General features: G+C 37.4%; 1 protein-coding gene across 2 annotated transcripts in view; it reads right to left on the bottom strand.

The window, feature by feature from the left end:
* Positions 1-23,281, bottom strand: part of VPS41 (VPS41 subunit of HOPS complex) — a 110,588-nt gene that overhangs the window by 72,937 nt on the left and 14,370 nt on the right. For both annotated transcript variants that reach the window (XM_074900924.1, XM_074900926.1), the window contains exons 3-4: positions 16,860-16,967; positions 13,832-13,909 (exon numbers count right to left, since the gene is read on the bottom strand). In XM_074900924.1, coding sequence (XP_074757025.1) covers positions 13,832-13,909; positions 16,860-16,967 — 186 coding nt within the window. The remainder of the gene's footprint in view (positions 1-13,831; positions 13,910-16,859; positions 16,968-23,281) is intronic.

Raw genomic sequence — 23,281 nt, 5'->3', positions numbered from 1 at the left:
TCCAAATTTACAGGCCTCATTTTAAAAAAAAATAAATTAAAAATTAAGAATTAAAACGGCAATCTGAGGTCAGTGTCAATTCAAAAAGTAGGAACTTATAATCCATGTAAATATTACTCAATTAAGACATGATCTAATCTTAAACCTCACAGGCAGCTGCCTATAAATGTTGAGGAAATTACAAATAATTATTTAATTAACTCTACATGGGATAATCTTTTTTTAACCTACTCAAGACCCCTAGCTTTAGGTCAAACAAGTAAAAACACACAACTTCACTGTGGCCACAACGATACTTCCAGTACTGTATAAATAATAGTAACACGTACAGTATTTCTAAAGCAATGTAATTAAAAACTGGCAATAATAAGGTCCTGTTAGTTAGGAAGGGAAATACACTGAAATTATTAACCTGGGAACAGCTTCAGAATTTCATGCAGTGTGGAAGTTCTGGCAAAGAAGGAAGAAATGCCTTCAGTTGAATTTCCATTAGCTGCAGTTTTCTTTCTGATGGAGACATGTTTGGAATTCTGGACAACATAAGTATGTTTGACTGTTCAAAATCAATAATGTCAAGCTGACACTATAGAGCAAAAAAATGTTACCTTAATGGAAGAAAGAAAAGTTTAGGGAGAGGGAGAAAGAGCTAGCAGGCACCTTGCACATAAAGATCTAAATGTAGGCTTTTGCAAAATCCTAAATTTAAAGTAAAGGAAAATCAAGTATCTATCAACAAATGTACCTCGTGATAATCAATTACCTAATGTAAAATGCTTGAAATAAACGCACTTAGTATGGATTATGTCAGCTCTTCAATTAGGAGTAAATTCACGGCCACTCAGAAAGCTTCTTTTAATTGTGTTCTTTGTGGCAATTCCTTCTCCCCTGACACTCATCATCAACCCACCTTATACTATCAGTCCCCCAATGGTGAACCTGAGAAATCAATCTGCTAATGTATAATTTGTAAAGCTCCTCTGACTAACAAATGGATAATTGATTCTTTCACAAATGCTGCATCCCAATGGATATGAAGTGGATGAACAAGAAATGTAAGACCGGATTTCATTCCGATTCTGTGAGAAATGCAGTATTTACAAGCTAGGAATCTAAATGTTTTAATAGTTGCCTGTGACTTCATGCCTTTCAGCCATGGTTAGCAGGCAAGCAACACACACATTAGGAGTGTGAAAAGCAAAGCAGTGTTCAATCATACAGCAAACTCATTTTACTTCAAGAGGTTCTCATCACTAATACAACTCCCTTAAGCAGCGTTCTCATCCATTCTTTAAAGAGAATTTTCAGAAACTTTTCCTAAATTAACCCAAACATTTTTATTCATCTATCTATACACATACCCAAAGAAAAACACCCATAGGTCTTTTCTGTTACATTAATATCAATCTGGATCTACATAACCACCGTGTAGCTGCTCTCCATACTAAGGTAAATTGTATGTACACAGAGTTTGCATTGTAATAAAAATAAAAATGTTTCTCCTACAAGTGCCTATTTTTCATTTATTCATGTTTCCATCCGCATGACATTCACATAAACACGCATGTAAAACTAAAAGGTACAGCAATATGACCAATCAAGCCACTGCTTAAAATGTTAGCCCACCGGAGCTACCATTTTTATGTTTGTATTACTTCCACCTTTGTGGAGGTACCCACGTGCAAAACACTGATTTGTAAACAGAAACTGCCACAGTTATTGTCATAACTAAGCTAGGACCCTATCAATATATAAGCCTTGCTCTAGGTAGGATGAGGAACTTGCTTTGAATACAGCCCCAATTCTTCAGCTTTTATATCTGTAAATTCTATACGCATCAACACCAATGAATTAAGAAACAGATATCTTTAAGATTATTGGAAAAAAAACACAAACTATGCAAGTACTGAATATTCTCTATCTCCAAGGGTACCTTTCCAATCCAAAATTATACCCTCAGCTCACCCAGAAGAAAGCCTAATTTACCTAACTTGTCAAAGAAGGAGTTCTATTTTTCAGGGCCTTTTCATTCTGGGAAGTGATAGGAAGTGACAGTAAATAAACCAGATTGTGAGAGAATCTTCAGCTACCAGAAAAAGAAGGAAAGTGTGCAGCAGCTAAGCATTAAGTGTATTACGTGTTGTTTGTCCAACCTGTATTGACTTCAGAACATTAATGGCCAGAAATCTCTTATACTGAGGAACTATCTTCAAAAACAAGAAATTGAGCCCATGCACGTTTCTTGCCCCAGATGCTGCAGTGCCCCACTGACTTATGCATATTTTGCCTATTTGTAGAGTTTTACTGATACAATAGAGGGACAAGCAACTCAGAAGAGAAATTCTGATGCTGTATTGTAACAAGGTAAAAGTACACACATACCTATGTGAGAAACAAAACATAGTATCATAGAGGTTTAAATTGAAAAGGCAGCTTTAAAAGTTACAGAATAAGCTGTTCAGCACTGCCTGCAATAGCAGCAGTATACTCTAAATTTATAGCACTTAAGTTTTCATTTGATGAAAATTTACTAATATCCACACCAAAGAGGTTTTGTTCAACAATACTGGCAGCCAAATTCTGATAAGTAAGTGAGGATTCCTGCTCCAGTGCTTTTCCTATAACACTCCTGAATCTGTCATTCTCCAAATGAAAAATGGGAGATTATATTGGTTAGAAGAAAAAGGGGGGGGGGAAGCCTGGGAGAGTGACAAGGTCTGGGACACAGAACAATAACAACATTAACTTTTCTTTTATCTGCGGGAAGGCAGACCTTGCCTGCAAAAAAGAAAGGTCTCAAAAGCTTGTCTAAAACTAAGGGAATATGAGGACAAGGAATCTCTCATATATAGTCTGAGAAGTGAGAAAGACCAAAAAGCCTACAGTGATTTCAATATTTTCCACATCAGTGAATCCCTTAATCTTGTTTGTCAAGTAAAGGGACTAAGAAAAAAGGAAAAAAAACATCTAAGGAAAAAAAAAAATTAACAAGGGATCTCCCTAAATCTGTAGTAGTTGCTAGATAATCAGAATGCTTGTCTAGGAATGATGGAACTATATTACTGAAAACAAATCTATATTGAAAGCCTACACTGCTTCCTAGCAGAGTTTAACCATTAGCTAAATCCTGACTGATCCAAAGTAGAATCTCTTTGCTATTAAAAAAGTGGTGTGTAAGGAGATATCCTCCCAGGAGCTCTGTGCCAAGGTAAACAAATTACTCCTATTTCCTCCCCTCCCCAAGTCCCCTTTGCCATCTGCTGTAGAACTGTACGGCTACAACAATGGTACGTCCTAAGCTTGCCCCTACTTCTTTGTTGTTATCTGGGTATTAAAACCATATGATGATATGAAGAGATATTCCCCATCACATACCCATGTGGAGGGCTGAAGTACAGGTGGAGGGCTGAGGAGGGGCTGCAGGTGATGACTATACACACCTTCCTTGGAAGACCCAACACAGCATGGGAGAAGACTATGCCAGGCAATCTGCAGGTTCACGTCACTGACTTCTCTAACTGTTTTCTTTTCAGAACAGTTCCCCAGGCACTATGAACTTGGAGAATTCATCATAGAGCATTAACTTTTCACACCGGCTACTAAATTATAAATTGGGCTTTGAAGAACAATCCAAAAAAAGGTATCTAAAGCTCTGAGGATGAAACTTACTGGGGCACTTTCACAGCTTGTTTCTAACAGAATACCACCAGCACTGTCATTAATGTATTTAACAGAATTTTGTAGAATTCTACCCCCCAAAGTAGAAAGTATGAGATTTTTCTACATTTCTTGATAAACCACATTTCAGAGACATGACTGATGAGAAAGGCCAACCAGATCATACACTGCAAGTTCTTGTCAGGACAGGTGGATGCGCTTTTTAGAGACAATTCTATTGGTGCTTTGACCAAACAACTTTTAAAGAAGCAAAGAGGCTCTTGACTACTTTTCTCAAGGGTCATGCACTGTTGTGCCAATATAATTTCCAGGAAGGTTTTCACAACAGCCATGATGCTCATCCCCCTCCCTGACTGAACACTGGAGAGAAGACATGACCACATGGAGCCAACCATCCCTGCTTCTCCATGTATTCCATTATGTAGCCACTATTTTCTCCACTACTACAGTTTTCTTCCTTCCATCAGCTCCTGCAATGAAAAACTGCACTAAGTACTTTTTCCAGTTATTTTAGCCTGCCAACCATTCCACCACAGACAATGATCCCAACCCAATGGCTACTGAAATCAGTGAATAAATTTCTCACTGATGGAATCTTAGAGAAGTAGAAGTACTATAAGGGAATGGGTTCCCTTTCCTAGCTGAAAATGATGTAACTAGTCGTATTCCTGGCATAGTTAAATATTACACTGGGTGATCAATGCTGAAGTTCAGCCAACAGCTAGAGCTAAAATGTCATTTTCCATATAAACATTCAGTTATCAACACTGGTATAGACTGGTGTAAGTCAGAGCTATATGCAACAATGAACACATTTCCTGCTTACTGAAAGCACTGCATTCTCTTTGGACACCAACTCTGGAACTTCCTTTATTTGCAATTTTATCATCCGAGAAAGTCTCACAAACCCATCAGAGATACTCAACAATGATCAATGTTGGGTGTCTGATTCTTGACAGGATCCTAAAAACATGTGCAAATCAAAAATATAGGGGGAGAGTACTCACACAAGTAGAAACTATGGATCATGAAGTGCACTGTAACTTACTGTAAGAGGCATATTGTATGCCATATCCTCACTGTGACAGTAAGACAGGGAAAGCTAAATGTGAAGATTAATTGATCCTGTGCAACCTCAATGCATTTACATACAAAGAGGCTCTATTTCAATACCAGTGAAGTGTTGACATGATTGCTTATAATAAACTTTATTTAAAGTAGATCAAAAAAGCAAACACATAGATTCATTCATTCCTCCACCTTTACACTCCTCACATTTCACAGCTCCTATCTTCAAAACTGCCAAGACCCGCAGCAACTACTGACTTCAATTAGCAGCCAGTTTTGTGTTACAGTGGTGAACCTTCCAACTCCAAAATACCGATTTCTGAAATTTATTTTTCTCTGTCACAGGACACTGTGTGGAACTAGCTTCCTCAGCAGCATCATAGTGGAGATAGCCAGCTTGAAAGTAGCTACTTTTGTCAGCAGCCACTCTGAGGGTATTAGCACCCAAGACTGGTCAAAACTGGACTGTCCACGTTTAGCATTCAATCAGGAGTGCAATGAACAACTGCTATACACACTGTCATGTCTTTTAAAACAAATAAGTCTCATCCTTCAGAAATGAATCTTCATTAGATTTACAAAGTTCATTATCAATAATATCTTAACCCCTATGGGAAAAAATACTTAGTTTTGCCTTCATGTTTCGTTCATCATATTGTGCCCCTGTTATGTCGTTCTGTGTTTTTAATAGTGCTGCATTTTTACTGTTAATGGAAACAAAGGGCTGTAGCTCTATCATTAATGTCAACTAGTATAAAAAACATTATCCTCCAGAACTCAGTTGCTTTGGACTTTCTAACTAGGAAAAACATTTTCTAACGCAAATAATATTTTATTAATGCCAGAACTCTGAACAATTCTGACAAGCAAACTGCTATTATTTTGTATATGTGCATGTAAGTGACTGCCTTCTGTATAGAGGAAAATGTTATCCAGGTATAATATGCCATTTGAAAGGAAAACAGCTATAGGAATCAGCAGTACACTGGCTTCTTAGGAATTAAAACTTTACAAATCTTCCCTATACTTTTAAAGTTTGTTAGGGTTTCAAAAACACACATCTGTGTGATAAGTCTTTTATGAAAAGACTTCATCAGTGCTATCTGAAACTAGTTGTTTCATTGCTGCTAATAAAAAATCTACAGTAACTTGGCCCGGTGGTCCAGCTATATATCAGGAAAGGGCATTTAGGGGATGTGTGAGACAGATGTGGCACAATACGCTTCTGAGATGACTAGAAAAAGGAAGTGGTGAATCACTGAACATATGTCTTGTGCCAGTCAACATCACCTGGTCAAACCATAAAGTTCCCAGTAGAGCAGGGAGATCTCTGATGGTAAAAATCTGTGGTTCTCTGAATAAGTAGTAAAAGGCAGAACAACCTAGCAGCATCTTGCCTTTTCTGTAAGGAACTAAGCCTCTGGAAGGCATAGAAAAGTATGTTCCTTATTTAACAGTTGTTTGAAATTCGTTAGGAGTCCTTTGAGGCTTTCTTTTAAGAGCCCATTGCATGCTAGAAAAGTAATCCTTTGCTCAAATCAGTGATGTAAAAAATATTATAGTGCATGGTTGTTTAATATCTTTGAAATTAGAAATTATGTTTCTATGTTTTTCTTAAAAACAAATAAACTTTGTTGCCTAATATTGTCAAATTATGGTTCATAGGGGAATTTTTTAAGAGAAAAAGTCAGTAATAGTTGCAAACACAAATTACATTTGCTATATAATCACAAGATCTAGTATGCATTCAAACACCAAATATTACAAAACCTGGATGGTGAGTTTGGAGAAAAAAAAAAAATTGTTTTGATGATTTTGATGCTTCTGCATAATGTCACAAATAATTTTGTTCAAAAAAGTTTGAAAATATCACATGTAAATCTACTTATCAGAATTCCAGTAACATCCTCTACCTGGTCTCTCACAAAAATAAGTTCCTACAAGGTCTGGTGAAAAAAAAAAGAATGCCTTGGAAACTTTGCCCCTTCATTGACCACCAAGGCTGTATTAAATACTATAGTAGTAATGTCCATGTTTAGCATTCTCCCATAATGAGATATTTTTTCCCCTAGAATTTTCCAGATTTCAATTTTTTTGAGAAAACACACAGAATGTGATAGGACCCTACCAAGTCAGAAGAAACTCAACCATATGCTATGTCTAAATGACTGTGACAAAACAGTATTCAGTCACAGCCCTCTACCTCATTAGGAGGTGACATTAACAGAATCCTACTAAGATCCGTGACATTAAAGAGGACTCCTAAGGTACCTTAAACATAATGCCTTTAGAGTTGGTCATGAAATGAAACTGACAACAGGATAGCCACTCTCTAGAAAAGTGACTGATATTGGAGAACAAAAAGGAAACTTCTTACTATGCCTCTATGTCAAAAAAATAGAGGAAAACCAATATGCATTTGGAGGGTAATGAAGTTGTAGAAAGATCATTCAGTTCTAAGGATGGGGCTTACATCCTTCTCAAAAAAAGGACATAGGCAACAAAACTGCTAGTGAAAAGTTCGAAAGAGAAGGCAGAAACAATTGCAATCCCAGAAACAGCTGATAAAGTACGCAGGCTTTATACTTTTAACTGAAATAAATTTAATCTACAGCATCCCTGTTACTGTTTGTGACTGCACAAGCACACATTTGACTTGTATGAGCTGACAGCATTAAAGAAATAAATGGCTGGACCATGCAAGACCTTCCATATCTGAACCCATACTTTAACTACACTTTTTCATTATTCTGCACTAAGCTACAGAGTTACTGAAGCTATGAGCTTGAAAGAATAATTGAATGAAATGATCATGCTTTTCTCAGTTTCGAGCTTATAAAAATTAATCATACATGATACTACAATTGTTTAAAACTCCCATATTTCATCCACACTCCAAGCAACATTTCTAGTAAAACCAAATGCCTTCCACATCCAATTAATCTCTTTAAGTAAAATTTTAAGCAACACTCCCTTGAAAGGAAAGTTAGATACAGTGGATACAAAGATGATGTGCAAAACATCTATGAGAGGCTTTTTGGTTTCAGTCATGTCAGACAAGAAACTTTTCTAGATCTATGGAATAATGGCCCTGACACCACAATTTTTGCTGGTCTAGGCAAGCTATCTCACTTCTCATCCAGTGACAGAGAGACTGGACCCTGCCAAGGAAGGGTCCTAATCTTCAATAGCTCCACAGTTCCCCTTGGAAACACTGCAGGTCACAAACAACCTAATAAGCACAGTACCAGAACAAACATCATAAGGCACACTTTCCAAGCTTTTATAACATCCAAAAAGCCAGACTCAAAGGCCATCTGAGTTACTCCCACAACTACTGTAAAAACCTCTGGATTTCCAAATCAACTGTGGTTAAAATGAAAAGACAGGTAGACAGAAGCAGAAGAAGGGATATTAAATTGTTTATAGAGATCCAAGTCTTAAGAGCAAAATCCCAAAGAATGTCACTATTCTCCAGTTTTTCCATTGTGTAGAGCTAGGGGTTAACTTAAAGCATTTTAAATTAAATTAAAGCATTAACTTAAAGCCATATGACTGCACCACCTGTTTGGGTGGGAGGTCCCAGGGAGAGGAAGGAAACCTGCCCCTTGCATAGACACTCGCTCCTACCAAAACCTTAGTTTCTACTATGGTTTTTTTGAGCCTACATATATAGCAGCCCGCTTGGTTTTGTACAAAACACAAGATTTAAGTTTCAAATTTAGCAGGCGCAGTGACACCCTGCAAATACTAACACACAGCTACCCAGATATTTACTCTAAATTCTGTTGCTTCACTTCATTTCCCAACTAAGTCTTCTTTCATAGTTTGACAGTGACAACTAAAATGATGTAGTTAAAGTAATAAACAGGGAATTTTAAGTAGCCTGTCAAAATAAGTGACATTTATATCATCTTAAACTCACATGTAAAGTTTGATTCAAACTAACTTCTTCATTATACAAATGCTAAAAATCTTACCTTCCCCACTGAAAGATGCTGCATTATCTCTCAGAGCAGTTGGTGGGCTTCACCTATTTCCAGCAACAGCATTTAGAGCTTAACAACAGCTGTTTCTTCGTTAGAAATATGCTTTTCTTGTTAGCAATTAAACTTTTTCAAAAGCACATCAAGGCAACAGAAACCTCTGACATTTTGTTTGTAACTTGTTGAGTTATCAGCAAAACCAACAGGCCGCTGACCGAGACCTTCAAGCAACACTCTTGCTCCAAAGGCTGGCAAGTGCTGTAACTTTAATACACCCAAGGGCAACAATACCACCACAGAAGGAACTCCCCTTTAATTATTCAAGGTAGCTGAGAGATGACCTAGTGATTTTGGATTTCTGTCACGCCGATTAAAAAACCATAAAGAAATGTTTAGTGCTATACAAGATAAGACAATTAGAAAAAAAATGGTGAGGCCAGGAAAGAAATACGTGGTAAAAAGAAATGCTGGGAGAAGGGGCCTCTACTTAAAGCTTCATTCTTTCTGAAATTCAAGCAGTCTTGAATAGATCACAAATGTTGCATGCCAAAGGGACTTCAATTTCTTTGCACTAACAGAAGCTTTAAAATACGATTTACATTGTTTTCTAGACTCATGCATCACCTCTGAAACACCTCCAATGCATTAAACATTTAAATCCCCCCTACTTGTAAAATAGGTGGCGTTCCCTCTTCTCACAGAGTATCACTAGCATCAGCCAAGACTTCTCACCATTTCTGCTTTAAGCTTGATGTTTATTAGAAGACTAGAACGGAGGCAGGTTTTCTTGCCCTTTGAAAGGTTTTTGATTTGTTACTTAACTAAACATGTTTGTACAGCTTTCTTCATATCTACAAGTCCTTAATCCACAAGATGTCAGTTGAGGCAATAATTATATTAATAAATTGTAGACAGTCTAAGAAGAAAAGAAAGATGGAGAGGCATTTGGAATTAACATGCTGTGAATCAGTCCTGCATCATCCTTTGTCAGTGGCATTAGCAGGCTTTTTTTTCCCTGTTCTTGTTGCCTTTTAGTAATAATTTTCAGTGCGTTTGACACATTTCATCTCACTCAATGCACTGAACCCTAATACAAGAGAACACCAGTTTGTCAAACATACGTTATTTGAGGATGCATATCAGTTAATCTTAGGCAGCTGACATTGTCAAAGACAGCCACACTGGAAAGAGCTAAAAACATGCTAGGCAAGCAGGAAAGAGGGATCACGTGAGAGCAGAAGGGTGGCTGCTGAGATACCAGCATCATGCAAGGCCAAAGCCCCCAAATTCCTCTCTCAATTCTCTCCAAACCAGAAGTCTCCCACACCAGTTTCGAAGCACACATTTCCACTGCTGTTGACAAGAGGAGTTGAAAACCTGGTAAGACTAGTGGTCCACCTGACACAGGATCTAGCAGCAGATATCTTAAGAGCAGGATGAGAGGAAGACTCATCTGAAAACACTTTTTAGTTGCCTACATCAATTTCACAGAAGCCTCTGTGAATATTTATGGATTAAAGTAGAGCACATGATTAAGTCTTTGCAGCACTAGGGCCAGTATCTGCAATTCAGGATACCAACATGGTTTTGCTTCTACAGATATTACAGACTAAAGTCCTAAAAGGCTTTTATAAACAACAAACAAACAAAAAGGTGTGCTACAATAGCAGAACTTCTAGGGATGCCAGGCTTTACATTTTAGTGTTTCTTCTAGCTGTTTCTAGCAATTTAAAATGCTAAATAAGTTCAAGTCTTCAACAGGAGTGCTACCATTAAAAAATTGGTCATTTTGGAAATTATGCAACATATCTGTGAGTTTTCTACCTCAAAGTTCACAGGAGTTGGAGACATGATAAAGTAAATATGCTACAAATCCTCTGAGATCAGTCTCTATTTCTGTTTTACAATTTGGCTCAAATCCAGATGTGAGCCAATATGGAAAATAAATAATTTATTTTAAAACCAAAATTCTTATCTCTTCAATTTCTAAGCCCATTGATATTATTGAACACGGTTACCTGAGATTAGGAAAGAAAAATGGAAATTAAGAGGACTGCAGTAGCAGTAATGGAATTTTCTACATATATTTAGTATGAACTTGGCATTAAAAAACAATTTTTTTAAAAGAGGTTAAAATAAACCCCCTTCTTTCCATTCTGATTTATTTCACATGCTAACACTATTTTGAATCTAGTGACTTTTAAAGTTTCCTGTGTATCATTTATTGTTCTGTTTACACATCTGACAGACTTGGATGTATAGGAAAGTAATTAATTTTTTTATTCCCCAACTTGGCTTTAAAAAAACCCAAATCCCTGAAAAATCCAGATAAAGACTCAAATGCAGAACAATTCCTTGAATTAAATAACTGATTTCTTCCAGACAAAGGGCTTCACCTTGTTATCACTACTATTCATTTCTGCCATCTCACAAGACAGAAAATGTCTGCTTAAAAGATTCTTTCACAAAAAAAAATATGTAAAAGTCACTCCCCAGGTATACTGTTTACCACAAACAATTAAAAGATTTCAATGGTAATACTGCTTGATTTTTAATGAGAGACTATTTTATTTACTTGGAACAATTTTTATACACTATTAATTTCCAGAAATTAGTAACAACGGACACTTATTCTATCTACAACTTCAAAGTACAACCATATCTGCTACTCCACCAGTGGAAATGCTTCTCAGAAGAATTTTCTTATTTTGAACCCAACAAAGAACCAGAGAAAATACCACTAGAGAAATATTCTTTGCCCCTGCACATTTACAAGGCATGCTTTGCATCTATAGGACTTCAGGAAGTGACTCACTTTCTTCTCAAAAAAGGCTTAGGTTTTATTTGGGATTTACAACATGACAATGCTCTAACACAAAATCCCTCAGGAGGAGAGACAGTAAACAGGCATTGGTAGGAGAGAACAGAAGGAAGACTGCACCAAACATTTTGATAGTGATGCCTCTATGCAGTCCAAGATCTTGAAAAGTTCACATTAGAAGGAAAATATTCTGACACAGAGCAGACAGTTCAGAATAAACTGTCCAAGGGTTCAACAGCTGACAACATTCATTCAGAAAAGTTATCTGTTTAAGCAGTCAAGGATGTCACAGAGCTGCTCCGTTTCTCACATAGGCAGCCCACTCTGTTCTACACCATTTCGTAGTTCCTTGGAAAACTTTTCAAGACAAGCGGTCCTAGAGCAAAATAATTTCTCTTCGAACTGTAAAAAAGAAAAAAAGAAGCACCCTTTCCATCTGATCCATAGAATTTATCTTTGGCACTGGAGACATGTATGTTACAAAAAGAGACAGAAACATTAAAAACAGAATCTAAGAAACATTTCTTTTTCCTGTTCTCCATCTCAAAAAGAAATCTCTGCCACCTCTATAAGAAAACATGGCACAAAAATCTTCATCCTCAAGCAGGCCAAGTTCGGAAAATGGATAACCAAGTAAGTAGAGCAGAAAGTGGTTTATATAACCGAAACTTAACTTCACTGTAAGAAACCACCCTCCCAGCAGGCATGGGTAGGACTTTTTATTAAGAAAAGAATAGCAGCTTTGGGTGGGTAGGTGGGTATAAAGAAGATGCAGGGATTTTGTTTTATAGTCTTCAGTAGAACAGGTCCACTTGTTCCTTGCTCTACATCTAGGCAGTGCTATATGTCTTCACAGAAAGAGAGGAATTTCACCTTTCAGAACCAGTGTGGGAGAACAGGCTGTTGGTGATGCACTTAGGGAAAAAAAAATAAAAAAAATTTCTACAAATGAAGTCTTCCAAGCACCTGACACAGAGTGGAACGAATACAAATCTAACACATTTAATGCCAGACTCAATAGAAAATCTCCACTTCATTTGAGTGAGTCTTTAATTCAGTCTTTTACAGCAGAGATGTAAGAGAAGAATTCAGGTACGCTTTAACCTGGTCTGCCACAAATATTATTTGGAGAGAAGGAAACTATCTTTAGCAAGTAGCACACATGTAAAGTAATTAGAACTGTAAGGGAGACACCAAAAGCTTTTCCTCATTTGAAATGCCGTCAGCATCTCCTCTGTGAGGCTGATAAACATAAAGTTAAGAGAAGAACCTAATTAGCTTGACTTTTATTAATACCCAGTAAGGTCATTGTCAATCTGACCAATGCTATATATAAAATTTCCTCCAAAGGTTGGGCTTAAGAGTCTAGGTTTTGGCTGCGCCTCTCCCCCATCCAGCCCCTAAACAACTGAATAATTAGATTTAAAAAAAAACAGAAACAAAACCTTTCACCCCTCCCATGCAGCTAGCTGTGTCAGCTTTAGAACATACGTTCTCTTTGCAAACATGCCAACGTCTTGTGATGGATACTCTGACAGGTGCTGACACTGCTATGAAAAACCAATGCTGGCTACTAGATTTTATGACAATGCCAAGAGAGAGAAAAAAAAAATTGCTAGTTGTCTTCCTCCTACCTCCTGTGGAAGACAGGGAATTTGAAAATGAAAGATTAAAAAATAAATCAAAAAATAATCAACACATATCCACAATTAAAAGACACATTTAATACTCTAGAACAGAGCTTTAAATGTAGCATTCACTCTCTAATATCAGGAACCACAATAACAAAAAAGTCTGCCTCTTCTCCTTCAATCAATACAATCCCTTAAGAGTCCAAGCTTCAAAACATTCACATAAAATATTAGCGTTATATATTTGCAGTAGATAAACTGAACCACCAAGGCAATCAATCAATTTTCAATTACTTGTGGCAACTAGATAAGATGATAGTGCACACACTAACAGCTGACAATAGTCATCTAATGAGCAGGTTTATGTCTTATGGAAGTCACAAGCCTCTGGGTTACATAATTAATAATAGCCATTTACAATCATAAATATGTATTTCCTCTTCCATCTTCACAAAGAAAGTTTACTATGTGTAAACTGAGATGTGCTCATCACAAAACCATCCACAGTAACTTCTTTTTGCAGAGACCATATGTTGCCTCTTATGAGAGTAAAATTTCAGGTGTAACAAGAGCGTTAACTTATTTATTACTTAGTACATCACAGCATTTTTACATCCCAGTAGATGTGTTTGGAATAATGCCATACTTACAACATCAAACTTCTGTGTGATGTTCCCCTGGACATCAAGCAAATAAACTTTGCCATAATGTGTTCCCAGTGCCAAAAACTGTAAAAGAAAGAGACTGATTACGTAAACACAAAGACACCACAACCAAAACTACAGCAATGCTAAATGAACTCTGGATGTTTATCAGATTAGTGATTAGCAGCACCAGGTAAAAAAAAACACCATCACATTCTACAGAGAAAGCTTATTTTAACAGCACCTAACGAATAAAACAGGGCTTCAAGCCCATATTACTGTGATAGTGCAAGTTAGCTGTCAGAATGAGTCATGAGGACCCTCATCCACTGACAACTAATGGTGTGTCTACAGTCCGTACACACTGCCTGATGGACTGTGGCAGCAAATTAAAAATGCAGTGTGAAAGCAAGGACCAGCACAGACCTGAAATAGTTCCTAGATCCTTTACACAGCTTTGTTTCAGTCATAATGGTTTCCTTTGGGCTCTGTTTTTAATTCATCTTCATCATTAACATAAATCCAAAACATTCAAACACGGGAAGAGGCCACCAGTAAGCCACTGGTAAAATACTGCTGAATTATAGGTCTCTGAGACACATAACCACTGGGTTTGCTTTCCTTCACATAGTAACAGTCCTACATTGAATGCTCTCAAGAAAAATACACTTTTCCTCAGAAATATCAAGAGTTTCATTCTAAAAAATAGTAGTAAAATAATCTCCACACAAATGCATGCTATCACAAACTTATTCTGATACGATCAAGAAGGGAATTGATTCTGAGAGATCTGCTGTTAATTGAGCCATGTGAACTACACCGAAACAGAAAAAGAAGAACTTCGGTACTACTTGATTTATGACAGAGGTTTCTTTTATTCCCCCCCCCTCTTTTCAGCATTACTCAAATAGTCTAGACTCCTCAATTCTCTGTATTTCACTGCATGTGAGCATGCTTCATTGCAACCTATAATGAAATGCTCAAATTTACAGGCACTGCTAAGCGTGTCAGTCAGGCAGCACAATCTTTAAAAAATAACCTTACAGAAAGTCAAGGTTTAAAAGGATTTATCAAAATGGAATTGCTTAAAATGAAATTTCAGTTCAGGCACTTAAAATATGAAGCTACATTAAAAGGAGTCAAGAAAGGGAAAGAAGGGGTTCATTAGAAATTCATCCCCTGCAATGCCTTTCACTCCTGCAAGGTTGCCTTTTTTCAGGAAGAAAAAAGTCCCCCGGGTAAAAAAATCAATACTGGTTAATAAAACATCAGGTGTGCAGACATAACTAGGTATGACTATTCCACTGCACAGGCCTGCTTGAATGCACCAGGTGCCATGACGATTAGTCATCCAGTGCAGACAGCAAGCCTGGTGAAAATATGATGCTTTAGCAGTGAAAAGAAAAAAAAATAATTCTGAGGGGAAATAAGTCTGAATACAGAAGCCAGATTTTCAGGGTTTCCAGCAAAGTTAAACTGCTTTAATTAGAAGCATATTTTACATAGTACTGTATAATTTTGCTAACGATGACTTTTTAGCAGGGCTTTTCCTGCTCCTGCAGAGTTAAAAAAAACAAATCTAAAGAACAAAACAGAAAATACCCTCCCAAAACCTATAACCTAGCGTCAGTTTTAAGCTCTCTGCTGTAAGAGACCTATTCCTAAAAGACTCCAGTACCTGTCTTCTAACAATATTGATCCTTCTCATAAATAGTGTACCTAGTTTGCTGAAAACTAAAAGTGCTGGGATACTTAAACAGCTTTCTTGTATTGTCACTCTTTGTGACACTATAGTTAAAGCTATGTCTCTGCACATCCTTATAGAAAAACCCTGTTCAACTCTTGGCTTTCAAAATTTACCTGAGGCTCAGGAGAAAAAGGTAAGACAAACAGGCCACAAACCAGGAGGAAATGCTTGCCAATTTTCCAAATATCTGTGTAATCCTAAACTGTCAGAAACATTTTAAAAAGACTTATTGTTTTCATTCGCACAGTTAAAATACAAGCTTCATCTTAAGAGCCTCTTGAGCCATGGCAACAGTCCTCTGAGTAAAAGAAACAGAGCACAAGTCAATCTAAAAATATAGCCAAATAACAGAGATAGATTCCTCAGCAATAACTGTTAAGGAGCTATTACTGGCTGTGAAAAATTAGAGATTCAGAAAATAACTATTAATATGTAAAACATAAGAGATATTTGACAAACCATTAACTCATACTTTCAAATGCTCTTCAGAATTCCTCAATACTCTAAAAATTCTTCAGTATTTATAAGAGAAAAAACCTCAGAAAATAAAAAAGCAATTGTTTAAATCACTAAAGAAACACAGAAGTTTCTTTCTTGCAAGAACAAAGGAATGATTCATTGTAAAATTTCTTTACTTTGTATTGTCCATCACTTTCTCCCTTTCATTCTCTTGCATGTCTCAAACCTTACCGGTATTAGAGCACATGCATTCCCTCTCCTTGTTTTTGACATACTGAGTCAGAGGCGGGGAATAGGGAAGTGTTAGTACAACACTCCCCCCCAAAAAACCCAAACAAACAGAAAACAAATATTTTAATTACTTTCTTCTATGCTGTATTAACAGAAACTCAGCTTTCTTCCACAGCTGAATACATGCTAAACTGGCCCCTGGCACAATCAAGTCTTGTCTTCAGTGATTCAAACTGTACAAATAAGCTCAGTATCTGCCAACTTCCTTTCTGAATGAAGGAAAGTTGGGACTGTATCTCAATTCTAGATCAAAATACGGCCCATAATTAAATTCAAGTGAGCACTTTCCCAGTAGCTTATGTGAACATACCATCTAACAAATCACTGCACCTTGAATTCTCACATCATTTTCTCACTGAGAACGTGTGGATTGTTCAACACAGGTTTACCATTAATTTTGTTTATATTAGTGTTGGCTTGCACTGCACTTTAAATTCGGCAGCACTTCTACACAGAAATATACTGATGTATTAAAAGCACAGATAAATAAATAAAACCAAGCAGAAGTTCTATCTCTGCCACAAAGTCACGTAATACCTTTTCATGCACCGTCATGCAGCTGGCTGCATCCTTCTGGAGAATTTCAGTCACTCCATTAGAAAGCCGTTCATACTTCAGCTTAGGTTCTTCTTCACTCTCATCTTCCTAAATTTTGAAGAGTGTAAGGGAAAAGGAGCAAGAGAAAAAACAAACATTTATAAGTTTATTTTACATGAAAACAAATTAAAAGATACCCCAAAATTATCACACAGCAACAGGCGAAGATGGATCACTACTATCTCTTAACAACAGCCATTACAATCAAAGGCCAAACTTTCACATTTTTATCATTGGAGGGGGCTTGCGTTGTGCTGCTTTGTTAATGCTTTCTTTTTTAACTCCAAAGTTCTGGGTGCAAACAATGACTGTATAGCAGCATATCAATACAGCTGTAAGAGGCACTTAGTCGATATCTAAAAAGCAGGAAAAAAAATGTACATGTACTTTGCTACCTAGTCATTCACAATTGAGAAGAAAAATATAAAAGGGATGGACATGGAAAAACAGATGATGATAAAATAAAGTGTGCCACTGAAGCCACAATTAACTCTAAGCTAAAGCATGCAGGCTGCAAGAAACTTCAAGACCTTTATAAGATGCTGCACCTCTGTAGAAAGGATAGAGGCAAAATGCTGTGAATAAAAATAAAAAGAACCCACTAGGAATAAGTTAATTGTATAAAACGCACCAATGGGTTTACATTAAAAAAGAAAAAAAAAGGTATAAATACGTTGTTGCAAAACTGTCTGGGAAAAGGATCCAGCCACAGCACATTCCCAATGATCACCTATACCATCTGCATGTTATAAAACTTTTCTGGTAAATACCAAAACTTTCCTTTCTTTCTTTTTAAGCATGTTGGGTATTATCACCAAATAACTGATTCACAGATGCAAATAAAGCTGATGCACTGAGTGGCAAAGTGAAGAGAAAGGAGACAGAGCTAAAAAGCACAAGCAAGCAAACTCATTGATCCAAAAAACACCCAACACATTTATCTCTTAGAAAAAGAAAATCCAAGGTGCAAAATAGCTCCCTGGTCATAGGCATCTATATGTAACAGACAGTCTACTGAAGTAGAATGACAGAGAGAGATTTCACAGGCTTCAGTAAGACTCAATACTATACAGGCATAGAAATACACAAACCTATATATATCCCTTGGTCCTCACTGGGAAACAGTATCCCTGCAATTACAGTCTCGTACACTCACTATTAGTTCTAATGAACACATCAACACTGAGTCTGTTTCTCACATAAAATATGTCTCATTTCTAAGCAATGAGAATATACCACTGCAGTGCTCTAGTAAAGGAATGCCTTTACTTCCCACCAACCACTGCTTTCCAGTCCCTAGAAGATAAAAATGCACAGTGTGAGCTATGGCAGAAGAACTATATTTGTGCAAAATCTTCTTGTAGCTAATGATCTGAAAAATAAATTTGGAAAAGAAACATATTAACTTGTTAATAAAACATATTTTGTTTACATTGCCTTTGGAGTACTAAAGCCAGCCTTTCCCCAGTTAAATATTATGGCGATTTACCATGCGTGCTACCATCACACATGGTAATAATATGTACATACCCTCACATGAAACACATAAAAGCCATACGGACCCATGGAAACACTCAATATTTAGCCCCATGCTTATATAAATATGCTGCAAAGAGAGGCCCTTTTAAAATGTTATTTGAGAGTTTTATGACAGAATACAAATGAGACTAATACAGGGATGTCAGCAGTCCATGACGTAGCAGTCTGAAGTGAGGTGTCAAAATGTCCACCAAGAAACAATTTTATTCAGTAAATCTAACACTGAACAAAGTTGTTACTAGACAGAATGACAATGTCAAATTACAGGGCTGTACATAAATCAGCCAAATTTCTTGTGCCTACAGATTCTTAATAAATGACTACAGGGTAGAAGAAGGAGGTAAAGTCAAAGAAAAAAGTGTACATGTGATGGAAGGAGAGCGTAAGGAAGGATGCATGCAGCTTACAGCAATTAATACCTTACTGCATTTTATACATTGCTTACAAAGATTACACTGGAAATGCATGGGTAATCATTGTATAAATTCATAAAAGTAAAAATTGAACTCCAGTCATCTAGCTTTTATAAGATCCCACATGTTGCTGGGGTCTGGACATCCAATGTGCAGCCAACGTGAAAAGTTAATTCTAGTCTCTTGAGTAGTCTGCATAAAAGCATTCATCCATGGACCATTAGATAAAGTCACTGTAAATAAGTTTTGCCTGTCTTACTTATGAGTGAAAACTAAGTAATTTTTCTCACACATACATATACAAAAAAAGATATACTTTCAAAAGTCGGTGCACCAAAGCATTCTGCCAAGCTTCAAAAAAAGTAAATAAAATAAAAACTTCAAATATTAGGCACGATGATGTACCCATTTCACGCTTTCTTGACAGGTATCTTTTATGTTAAGTAAAAGACAAGCAAAAAGGTGAATTGAAACAAGGTGGGGGCACTTTGCTGTAAACAAAATGAAATTTAAAAAGTGATTTACAAAAAAGCAAGATTTCTCTACTGCTTCAGACTCCACCTGATATATTAAATGCATGTGATGAGCTCTTATTCAGAGTAACAGAGTTTAATCATTTTAAAGGTATTTTTCTATCAGGAAAAGCTTTTATGCAGTCTGAACTTCTAAAGTAAACACAAGCCAGTGTTAATAAAAAGCAAATCAATATTTTTTGTTAAATTTTAATAATCCTGAAAACCTACAAATAAAACCATCAGCAGCCTGAGTTGAGATGACAGTTAGCTGCGTTTCTATGACAACCTAGCGGAATAGTACAAGTCCTGACTTGCAGCAAAGCTAAGATATAAACAGAGTGACATTTACCCCATACAAGAAAACTCACAGCTTTCCTTTTTTAAAGAAAAAAAAAAAAATCAATTGTTCAACTAACATGGATTTTTACTAAGTGTATGGCACTTTTAATTAAAGAAGTCCTTTAAACCATCCTACAGGATTCTAAACATTGGAAAATAAATTTTATAGCACCTGCTTCTTGTACCACTGCTTAACACTTCTGTATTTTCTGCCTGAAAAAACCCAAAACAAAACAAGCTCAGCAACACCAAATTTTGAAATTCTTGACAAATGTATTAAAAGAAATAGATACTGCACAAAATGTATAAAGCGCTCCACATATGGCAGCCTTAAATTCTGAAAGGGAAGGAAACCCAGAGAGCTGACAGGAGGAAGCTACCTTCATGGTGTTGTAAAATAAATAACGACCCTTTTCCAACCACAGGAATGCTAATTTGAAACTTGGATTCCATTTACTTTTCTACTTGCTTTTTACAGCGAAACTAGCAGTCAAATTGCTAAAAATAGACTGTAAGGAACCTGTAAAGAACAGATATCCATAAACATTTCCCCTTGAAAGCACATTTCCAACTGAATGAAATACTCTAATTAACCAGTAAAACTAATCCAAATTCCTTCCTACTAAGAGCTCTTCCATTTGTCACTGCTGAACTCCTGAACTGAAAACAAATTCCTCTTCTCAAATTTAACACCTAGTAGGTCTCAAGCTTGCTACCAACTCTTCTTCTGCAGCAGATTTATAAAACTGGGGAGAGCTGCAAATATGCAGTAAGTTCTCAAAAGGCCAGTACCACTGCAAGGGATGCTCATCTGCCTTTCTGAATGCCTCATCTTTCCTAGCTTTGCCTACAGGAACAACTGTGGTGGAATTGTGAGGAAAAAAAAAATTATCTGAAATTGGTCCTCATGAAGAAAATTTCCAGAAGGAACCTGTGGGCAGTTCCCGGAGTTATTCCATTAGCCCACATTTGCTCCTGCTGCAGAGGATCTGCCCACAGGACAGTCTGTCACATGAACTACATGCTCTACTGATTGCGGATACTCTAATTATGTTACGGGCACTGACAGCAAAGTGTCATCCTTCCTGCACGATTTGCCCTCGAAGTTTTTCAAAGCCTTTATGGAAATAAACGGTGCATACATTATAAGGCAAGTGCCCTTCCTCTTTGCTGCACATCATCTGTCCAGTCCCAGCTAGAATTCCAATCACTATAGGTGGTCATTCCAGCCTTGTTTATGCCTGCAAGTTTTGACCCTGCAAAGCATTTAAACTCTAATACCAAGATACCCAAGGTCCTTCACTCGAGCAATTTCAAAGGAGCTACACTTCACACTATTGCAACAAGGTCACGATGTCACAGGCCTTCCTAAAAGGCTGTGTCGTGGGGGAGGGGGGAAGACAAAACCAAACAAAAATCCCACACCTCATTTTCATTTTTTTCATGCTTTCAAGTTTGCGTCGATTTCAGAGATAAGAAAATGTTAAATTAGCTCGGTTCCTCCTAGCTTAACATCCGTTAAAAGTGCTCTGCCTCTATGCATCTTAGCAATTTGTGAGAGTTACTTTTCTTAACACTTATTATAGGCCAGATCTTTGGAAAGCCACACAGAACCTCCTAAGAACTCAGCATTTTTATTTATTTAAACAGTCGTCACTATCACAGAAGAAAAAATTAAACTAACTAGTTAGAGCTCCAGAATGATCAGTTTACAAACTATATGAAAACTGGTAGAACTAAAGAAACCAATTCTGTTTATTTCTGACTTAAAATAAAGGTTCACAGAACATCCTCAGTTATGCAAAAATGAATAAACACATCCTTAGTGCTCTGGTGGGGACAGCTTCACTTATACTGACATTCAAAAACAACCATAAAAAACGCCTAAACATAAAAATCCCTCATGCCCCCACATGCAGTCTCCAGGGAGAATTCTTTACTTTTCTTCTGTATGTATAGAGCACAAAGTGCAGCAAAATAAACAGCAGAACCCAGTTGCCAAGACCATGTATTATCTTTTTGGTCTTAACATCTTGTCTTGATACAAACCATAACCATCTACCACTGTTCATTTTTTAACGAAAATGATGCATTAATCAGGGGGTCGGATTGCTTGTCTCATTTTGGTTTTATCACAGAATATCACAGAATCATCTAGGTTGGAAAAGACCTTTGAAGATCACCTTGTCCAACCATTAACCTAACATTGACAGTTCTGAACTACACCATATCCCTAAGCACTACGTCAGCCTGAAAGGGTCAGCGGGCTGGGAAGGATCTCTCCTCTACTAATCCCCTAATTGAAGGGGGAGCAATGGGCAGCTGGTACCCTGCTGAGAAATGGAATGGGTGACTTCTAACCACACTGCTAGGAAAGGGGGAATCATCAGTGATGTTTACACCATTGCCTGACCCCCAGGCCATCCACAAACCTTCCCTATCACCAGCATTGCCTGGGAGGGCAGGACTGCACCAGGGAGGCTGTGCAAACCTCAGTTTGGACAAGGGCGCTCAACAAGCACCTTAAAGATTTAGGATAACTGTTGCAAGACTTCCATGAGGAAGCAAGTACTACCCAAGAAATGATACAGCTAAAATTTTTAATTTAATCTTCACCTCATTACCACACCTAGGAATTGTACCACATGGGTCATAATGCCTCCTTTGGCCTGGTAAAGAAATGATGATTATTTTCAGTCTTCACCCTTTCCAGTTCAGATCCCAGATCTCTATTAGGACCTGACTATCCGCCTTCATTCAGGGTCAAGAAATACTGAAGCACGGATTTATAAATGAACTTGACTTTAGGTTTGCTAAACCCCACTCCACAAATTCTTCAGAGAAAATACTCACCTAACACTGAGTCCCTCAGACAAACAGACTCACCATTCCATTAATCTGTCAGCAATAATTCTCTCTACCCAGATCGTATTTAGACTAAATGTGGCTCAGATTATCTGGTAATCCAGATGACCAGACACAAATCTCCATATTTCCAGTACCACTCCAGGAATACCCATGTGCACTTCTCACTTCTTGATTTACCATATTTCACACACAGATATTTACTTTTTCTAATAGCTGTATGCTAAAATGCTGACACTTCCCACATTTTTGTACCTAACGGCAGTGATTAGGCCTGACAAACTGTATAGTTTCTCCACCCTGGAAATTTTGCGTCAGTTTAGACACCCTTGCTCAGCTAGGATGACAAGCAGTTCTCCAGCCTGGTCTGGAAGAGAAAGATGCAGACACAGCAATTCTTTACTGTGGCTCTGCAGGGGTGTCCGCTGAGGGGGCAACTCTGGACTTTGGGTTGCCAACAGAGAAGGAAACAAGTGATTTTGCTCGCCACAATGCTACATCAGACAGATGTTGAAGGGGGTGGCCTGCCTTCAAAGCACCAGTCAATCCTGTCTGTAACCCAACTATGCAAAACCAACAGGTTAAGGGTGCTGGCTCCCAGTGTAACGCTTAATCTCCACAACTAGGACTGCAGAGTCCTGAGCCCTCAACAAGCAAGAGGAAGGAGAACCCAGCCCTCCTCTAGCTTCCC

Source organism: Athene noctua, chromosome 2 (genome assembly GCF_965140245.1).
Source record: "Athene noctua chromosome 2, bAthNoc1.hap1.1, whole genome shotgun sequence".
Taxonomy (NCBI): Eukaryota; Metazoa; Chordata; class Aves; order Strigiformes; family Strigidae; genus Athene; species Athene noctua.
This window is presented reverse-complemented; position numbering and strand designations above follow the sequence as displayed.